Source organism: Vicia villosa, unplaced genomic scaffold (assembly GCF_029867415.1).
Source record: "Vicia villosa cultivar HV-30 ecotype Madison, WI unplaced genomic scaffold, Vvil1.0 ctg.000711F_1_1_1, whole genome shotgun sequence".
NCBI classification, from domain to species: Eukaryota; Viridiplantae; Streptophyta; class Magnoliopsida; order Fabales; family Fabaceae; genus Vicia; species Vicia villosa.
In genome coordinates this window covers 199,849-208,993 of record NW_026705317.1, presented here as the reverse complement: position 1 = coordinate 208,993, position 9,145 = coordinate 199,849, and the positions used below count along the sequence as shown (strand labels likewise).

The 9,145-nt window shown below is 34.4% G+C and overlaps 1 protein-coding gene across 2 annotated transcripts; it reads left to right on the top strand.

Moving 5' to 3' along the window:
• Positions 1-4,027: 4,027 nt before the first annotated feature.
• LOC131630603 (uncharacterized) lies at positions 4,028-6,677 on the top strand. Of its 2 annotated transcripts, XR_009292377.1 has the most exons (3): positions 4,028-5,262; positions 5,858-5,993; positions 6,266-6,677. XR_009292377.1 is itself a non-coding variant. In XM_058901379.1 (2 exons), the coding sequence occupies exon 1, from the start codon at positions 4,045-4,047 to the stop codon at positions 5,242-5,244; it is 1,200 nt and encodes a 399-aa protein (XP_058757362.1). In that variant the 5' UTR covers positions 4,028-4,044; the 3' UTR covers positions 5,245-5,262; positions 5,858-5,996. The 2 variants fall into 2 exon arrangements, 1 of the variants encoding a protein (XP_058757362.1); XM_058901379.1 differs by lacking the exon at positions 6,266-6,677 and having other exon boundaries at positions 5,858-5,996.
• The last annotated feature ends 2,468 nt before the right edge of the window (positions 6,678-9,145 follow it).

The following is a 9,145-nucleotide window of genomic DNA, read 5'->3' as shown; positions in this document are numbered from 1 at the left end:
AACAGGCTCTGAAAAGTAAGTTTATGATCGTAAATGTTGTCGAAGAAATAAAACGTGCTTATCAATACGATTTACGCGTAAAATATTTTGCATGCACATTAAAACTACAAGAACATGGTGCTAATATTAATGGAGTTTTGATAGTACTTCGGCACGGTCTCAATAACTTCGTGTTATTCATAGACAATTATATAAAAAATATCGATAAATTAAAATAGCATAATACTATTTAATATTCTCAAATTCTAATTTACGCTAACGTACTTTTATAGGTCTTACAATTTTCTAGATGAGATAATTATTCTGCTGTGGTTATGCATGTTTTGCTTTGAATCTTTAAATTCTGTGTTACTCGTATGTGACCATTGCATGTTAAAGTGATTGTTTGTTGAAAGTGTGTGTAATTCTCTCATGTGATCCATGCTTATTTATCCTGAATTATGCAAATATATGCTTTATTATGTAGTATAAATTTGGGAGTGTTACATGCAACAGAACAACACATTCCAAAAATAAGAAATTTATCTTTATCTCTCATTGTCACCATGATGAACATCATGTTCACCAACACCAAAAGGAAGGAATTCTTTCAAATCCTGCATCATTCATTATTCATAACTCTTAATATGTTAGCACTAATAAAGCTTTTGTTGGTGGAAATTTTGTGGTGTGAGTGATGGGTGGGGATCATGTGTTACTATTACAAACTATTGGAAGAGAACCACCATTAAAATGGTGAGCTGGGCCGTGGAGGAAGCAAGCTGGAAGAGGATCTTACAGAGGAAGCTAGCTAGTTAGGGGAAGGTGATTGATTTGATTGTTTTTTTTCCCATTTTTTTTATGGTGGTTTCAAGGTTTCTAAGTTTTTCAAGGGAAGAAGAAGATGGGTAACAATTTACATCAACTACTCAGAAGTATTTGTTTCAATACTCTTTGAAATTACGCTATATTTTAGAAGCTCAAACAGGACATAGCAAAGAATGGTACAGTCCCACATCTTTTCTTTAAAACAATTTAGAGTTTATAATGCTATTTTATGGCAAATATTTTGAATTTAAAGTGACTGTGTGGGCCAAATGAGTTAGGTCTAAGATGTTTCTTTAAGCTATTTTGACTTATTAATTTATATAATAAAAACATTTATAAGAAAGATATTAATAATTTATATTAAAATAGAATTTAAAAAAAGTAATAACTTATAAAATAAAAAACAATTTTTTTTAATTAAAATGACATAAATTTTAACGTGTGGCATAGGGCCATGTAATTTTAAGGGTGTCACATCTGCAAAAATGGAGGAGACCAAATAAATCTCAAGTGAGGTAAAGTTTAGGGACCCAAAGCTTGGGTTTTCAAATAGGGGGACTAAACCTTAAAAAATTTGAAAATAGAGGGACCAAAGTGTATTTAAGTCTTTATTTTATTTAGGATATCACGAGATTTTGCAACCGTACACATGCTTACATTGTTCCCGACGAGTTGATTGTGCCATACTTGGAACTTGCGGGTTTTGGACACGTTTCTAAAATTTCAAACATCACCATTGATTCTAAATTTATACTTGCATTGTTAGAAAAATGGAGTCGCTAAACTCACACTTTCCACCTTCTAATAGGTGAAAGTACCGTTATACTAGAGGACATGTACATGTTATCGAGTCTTCCAATTGATGATAAGGCTCTCAATGGACCGGTCCAACAAGCCAATGTCTTATACATAGAAATTTTAGGAAAATAAATGATAGTTGGGACCACAAAGACTATTATGCCTCTCTTATATTAGATGAAAATTCAACCGAGGATGCTAAAATGCTTAAAATAAAAGTTTATCTTGTGATACTATTTGGGAACCTCTTATTTTCTCGAATGTAAACGTAACACTTTAAAATTTATGTATTTACATTTATTTAGGGACATTACTAAAATTGAAGGTATAGTTGGGGTTCTGCCGTTTTAGCGCATTTATATAGTACACTATATAAAAATGCCAAAGCAGACAATTGTATTTTTATGAATGTGCGTTCTTGCTCCAAGTGTGGGGTTGGTGGAGAGTGGGGAACCTTTCCTTCATCAACAACAACGCCTTCATTTTCCCATACGCGACAAAGTAAGTATATAATACTCTATCAAATTTCTCATTTTATGGTAAATAGCCGTTGTTAATTTGCATTATCTCTATTTGCTTTAGGTTTTGTGTACATGGGATGGATTACAACAAGACTCCTAGATGCAACGTGGCCCTCTATCGCAATCTTTAAGATCACCTTAGACCAAATGATATATTACCATTAAACTCGATTGTTATAAATCTTAATATAATTTTTTTTTGTGCAGTTCATTTGGAGACCATATTTGGGATTTAACCATCAACCCAACCCCGAAGACGCAATGATTTGGACTGCAAAAAGTGCGATCATCTGGTTCAACATCATGGAGATGCACCACAGTGACCGGGTAAAAATGCAGTTCGACATGCATCAGGAAATTGCCAAACCAATCAGTTTGGACCCATGGCATCAACTGAGAGTCGATGCCCAATGGCCTTATGCTTCCAATTGGAAAGCTTACGCGCAAGAATGGTGTCGAATGTGGAAGAGATGTGAATGTCATGTCCTACAATTTCTTGTCACACCCGAGAACCAAATAATGTGACACACAATTGAATATATGCACTGGTTCAGATCAGTTACTACGCCTCAAATGTTTATGTCCCACCCAAGGTATTTGATTGACCCATGCACTCGAGCTGCATCGCCATCGAATACACAACAACATTACCAAGAAAACCACACCCCCAATAACAAACCCAACACACATCCACCATCCATGCATGTCATCGATCCACGGACAAGTAACCGTGCCACCACGACGAATACCAAGACCAACAAATGCCACACACATAAACTCAAAACGTATGATATATAACATACAACCAACAACACCATGTGGGTCCATCTATCTCTTACCTAAGCCCCGACCTAGGCGAACATCAATAATATTCCCCAACTAACCCAAACCAATTTCCACTTTACCAAAATTATTTAAACGACCAATGCTACCAACCACCCATGCAACCCAGATATCCACCACCACCCCGACCAAACTTTGAGAACATGGGTAAACGAATTTTTGAAAGCGGAGATTCTTCTATGATGCATACCGACCTCTTGGATTTTATGGACCCATATTGCCTTAATTTCTCGGGGCCGTCAACCCAGTCACAGTAGGAACTTCCTAGACAACGGAATACTATGAGAGGACGAAGACGTGGCAATTAGATCTTGCTGTAATCATTTAATTAGATCCACCTAGGCCTGCTCATAAGGAGATCTTAAAGAATGAGCATGCCATGGATAATCATGCCATTGGTGTCTTATCGACATGTCAGAACATTATGTGGCCTAACACGTTCTATTCTTGTAAAAAGAGAAGGAGTCAGGGAGTTAGGATTAGGCATACTTAGTAGACTATGATTTTGCTTGTATTTTATATATTTTTCACCGATTTGTAGAACAATTTTTGTACTATTATATTGTTTTTGATTAATTAACACATTAGTCGGTTCTATAATATTTGTTTTTATTAATCTTTGAAACAAATAACAACAATGTTAATAGATTTAAACTTATATTGGATTGGAAAAACTACAATATGATTTGTCTCTACAAATGAAACATGCAGGCAAGAATTAAGAGATGTATATCTGAACACCTAGTTCGCAGATACATGTCCGAACTATTTTATTAAGAAATGTGGTGGGTGTTTGATTTACTTGGAAAGAAAGATGACTTCGGAGATGCATTTGTAAATTTATCTTGGATAAGACGCATCTCCGAACTAAATTTAGACAAAAAAAAATAGTATTTGATGCGTTAGGATAAACTTTTATGAATTAATCCAAAAATATTTTAAAATTTTTAGAAGGTGTGATCCGAAACATAAGCCCAAATATTCAATTGTTTGTAGAAAAAAAGAGCCCAACTATTTCAATTTAAAATTAACCTACGCAAAATCTGCGCCGTCTCATTTCTTCCTTTCCAACCAAATGATTCGAAAATTTCAGCTTCTCCCTGTTCCCGATGTTTTTGTCGAAAATATTGAATATGATATACTACTGCTACTCCCTCCCACAATGCTTGTTCAAATGAGTCATGAATGTCAAGAATGGAGAGGTATTATTTCAGAACCAGTTTTTTGTAAGAGGAATCTGAGGCTCGCAGGCAGTCAACAAGTGCTTCTCGTTTTAAGAGATTCATATCCAATTGATGTTGATGAAGATGAAGTGGAAAACAGGCACATAGTATTTTGTCGTCATCCAATCTCCAACATAGAGAATACTCTCAATATGAATGACAACAGTGATTTCCACTACTGGGATCTAACTCTCAATGAACAGGTTCCTTTTCCTGATTTTTTTTCTGGCATGATGTTAGATTCTCTACCCGTTTCTGATGGACTTTTTTGTTATAACAATATGTTGGATAACCCTAATTTGTTGATGATATGGAATCCAACTCTTGGAAAATATAAGGAAATGGAGTGTTGGAGGCCAATAACAAAATCCTACGTATTAGTACCCTCTCTAGGCTATTCGAATCACTTGGGCGCTTATGTTTTCTTTGCCGTTTTTCTTAATTTATATGAAAAATGTGATGGGACTTTCTTCCAGATGTATAATCTTAGGGACCAGACCTGTACTAACTTGGGCGAATTTCCTAGCAAAAATTTGATAAGTAGCATTGGTCTATTTCTAGACAATACTCTCTATTGGTTGGATACAAGTTATTCAACTATTTCATATGATTATGTTAGGAAGGCTTACAATGATCCTGTAGAGTTTCCTGACAATTTTTTTCCCGAAGAGGGCGGTGATTATATTTTGGACACTGTATCTCAACTCTGCCTACTTAAAGACAAAGTTTCCATCCTGTCTACCATTCGCTTTCAACCTAATGACTCCTTTAGTCATTCCATTTGGACATTAGAGATCGAGGGTGGAAATTGGAATCTGATGTACAACATCCAGTTTCCCAATATGGACTTTTCTAACGATCCCCTATGGATAATTCCTCTGTTTATGGACGACGATGACAAACTCATAATGCTACTCCAAAGGCCTCTAGATTTTGCCATATTTGATGTCACGCATTCCATTTTCCGTCGCCATTCCATCTTCCGTCTGACACATATAACTTCTCTGATGGTGTGCGCTCTTTACCAAGAAAGCCTCGTTTGGCCCTTTTAAGTGAACTAATGGGACAAAGTAAGTATCATTATGATTGGCTTGTGCTGATAGCTCATGTTTTCTTTGTGCTGATACTCTATTTTACATGAATGACAATCCTGTTTTTTGATTAAATATCTTAATGATAAAATTTATTTAAGAATGAAGCTATATATGAAAGCTTTATATTGCAAAATTTTTGTTTTTTTAATTGATTAATAATGTCTTCAAGATAACTCAATAAACTGACCATGTCAAAATATATCCAAGGTTTTTCATTATGTCTTCAAGTTTGTTCATGTATTCACTATTCATAAGATGTAGAAATTATGGTCTGCAAACTATTATTCCAATCCTGACATTGAAGGCAATACAATATGCATCTAGGTAATAGAAAATGAGATTATAAATACTTATATGTACTGCAAATTTCTTCCACTTCTATGGGAAGTTTCTATTGTTTTTTGTGTTCTGAAAATGAGATATGTAAATCATGTTATATAAATATTGGTGAGAATATATCTTCTTTCTAGTTTTCTTTCTGGTATTGTAGCCTAAGATACACCAGCATTGGATTCTATTTTCTACAGTCTTCACTTTTATGATAAATGATTGTAGCTTTTTTGTCATGCAGAGCTGAATAAGATCCAAAATGTGATCTATTGGACTATGAGTTCATGCTAAAAGGTTTTGGATGTCAAGGTATGGTTAAGATCCAAAATGTGATCTATTCGACTATGAGTTCATGCTAAAAGGTTTTGGATGTCAAGGTATGGTTCTGGTTCAACAATAAATTCATTGTCTCATTTAAAGAGTTGGATCTATGAAAATGCTTCAAAACAATGATTTTATCTTATTTAATAGGTAAAGACCAAATTATCAACATATACTCATGCTTGTGATGTTCTAATTTTAATTATCAATGTAATTGGAGAGTTCATGTTTGTGTTGATGTCATTGCTTGTTTCCATCGTAATTCTATATATCAATGAATTGATGACCTACATTATCAAGCTGTCATGTAATATTTGGTATTTTGCAGATAAAAAACAGCTGGGTGATGTTCTTCAATGGAGTCATTGCATGCCAATAGTCAGTCCTGATGGAAACAAGTGACTCTAGGACACTGTCTTTTTCTATTGGTTGGCATACATCTTGATGTTTGAAAAAGTTTCATTGTACATTTCTGATTTTTCTATTGGTTGGCATACATCTTGATGTTTGAAAAAGTTTCATTGTACATTTCTGAAATTGATTTGAAGATACATTTCCTAGTTGTACAACCAGCACTTCTTTGCCTTTGCTTCGTCGATTTTAGTTTTATAAGGTTGTGTTTAATTTGTGCAATGATTATGATGGCAGTGGATGCATGGTAGATGCCAGTGAAACTGCTATGGTTTTACTTCAAAAATTTTCGGGATCAGGAATTTGTGGAAGGGAACATGTCACTCTTACTTGGAATGAAGTGTTTGTTTGATAACTGTTTGAAAGTATGATTTTACAGCTATCTATATTTATAGAGGTTTATTTTCTTGATCTAGTTTTATCATAATCACAATCTAAATAGGCATATCCAAGAGATAATGAATTAATGTTTTGACAAGAAAATCAAGGACAAGATCATGCCACAATTTACTTAAATTCAAATGCACCAATCGGGAATTGACAGTTTAAGCTACATGGATTATTTGTTGTTGATTTAAAAGACTGTTGTGCGTAGAAATTAAAATTCCAAAACTCCACGGAATGTGATAGTTTATGCTCTTTTATTGCTGCTTCTAGTTCTTTTGACGAGTTTTTTCTTTTCTTTGGTCGGTAATTTAAATTCCAATGCACCAAGTGGGGATTGAAAGACTTTCTCCACTATTTATTTATTTATCTATTCATTCAATACGAACATAATTTAATGCACCTCTCCTTTATCATCTATCTTGTATAAGTTTGCATACTTGTATTTGCATCTCACACATCTAAGTTAAAGTTAATAGTGTTCTAAAGGCTTGATAAGTTTGCACCTCTCCTTTTTCCATTATTGAGGATCATTTCAGTCCTTGATTGATTCTCTGTCTGAATTTTCTGGCTTGAAATCTTAATCTGAGGATTTGGTGAACAAGTGACTCCTCAGATATCTGTTTTGAGTTGATGAAGCATGTGAGATGTTATATGATGTGACATATTAGGGGGGGTGTCAAAAATTTGGGTATCACATTTTGTTACAAGTCGGATATGAAAAACACTAGTGGTACTTTTCATCAGTTATTTAGTTTTTTGGCACAATAAGAAGCAACATAGTATTGCTCTTTCTATAATTGAGTCTGAATATGTAGCCGCTAGTAGTTGTTGTGCACGCATCTTATTGCTAAAGCAACAATTATTGAATTACAATTTAAAACTCAATTGTGTCTTAATCAAATACGATCTGGCACAATAAACCTAACTAAGAATCTTGTACTTCATTCACGCACTAAAGATATAGAGACAAGGCACTATTTCCTTAGGGATTATGTTGAAAAATGTGACGTTATTTTTGAATACGTAGATGCAAAAAATTAGTTTGTTGATATTTTTACAAAACCATTATTCTCTGAACCCTTTCACAAGATACACGGGGAATTGGGAACCCTATATTCGACGTATTTTAAATAGTTTTGATTTGCTATTTTATTTCATTTTATATATTTTTATGTTGTACACTAACACTTCTTTGTAGAAATTTGCTTTAACCAACATTATAGGTATGTTTCTACATTTTTCATAATTCTTTTGTATCATTGCTTGTATTTTGCTCTTATGTGTTTATTTACTTGTTACATTCATTATTTCATTCATTTGTTAGTTGTTGTACGATTGTTCATTTGTATATTTAATATCTTTTTAAATGTATATTAATAATTATGTGCATTTGAGCATTATCATGTTAATTCATGCATTATTTAAATCTTCCATGCATTCATAAGTATGCATAAGTTTTGATCACGTAATTGTGTTTTGCTGAATAGTTGCATGTCTAATTGTGTTTTTGTTTCATTTAGCACGTCTTTCTTGACAATTGATTTTAAGCGTAAAAATACTCAATAAAAAATACATCTCATAATATAGCAGTAGTCTCATAATAATACAGAAGTCTCAAACTAAAACATAAGTATAAACATAAAATATGACATCAATCAGACTCATTATCATAAGTAAGTGGTCCTTCCCTAGGTAATGGTTCGACCTGTGCAACTCTGAGTGCCCGAAATATCTCAACAAACTGTTCGTCATCGGGATCTGGCTGATGACGCTGTAAGTAACGATGAAGCTCAGGAGAAATATAAGATAACCTCGGGTCTGACGGTCCTTCTTCATAGGCAGTAACTGGTACCTCCCTCGGCTGATCATGTCGTGGTGCTATCAAACGAGGACGTGACACCGTATAATACCACGCCAAATAATCATCATCTGTCTCATATGGTATGGTGGCAAACACGACTAGGGTACTAACTGGGGCTCGGATCACCTGCAACACACTCTGCACATATGTAGCCCACTCAACATCCACATCAAGTGTGTCTACATTAGAGGAGCAATCGGTATGTACTTTTTGTATCCAAACTGACGCATACATTTTTCAGGTAAATATAGCACTACAATACCATACCACTTCAAACCACCCCTGTACAAACAAATATCATCAAACAAACGGTGTTGCCCATGATCCTCAAAAGGCTGCCAAATGACATCGCGAGGGGTCAACTGATCTAACACAGCTCGAATGGCATCAACTTTTTGCATCCCCTGCCTATATTCCCATCTCATCGCCCTATCCATTGGACTATCGATGCCACAAATTCCAAAAGTACCTCTCTTTCCAACAGTTGGAAAATACTCATGAATCCAACACTGTAACAAAACATTGATATTATAAATTAAACTAAATCAT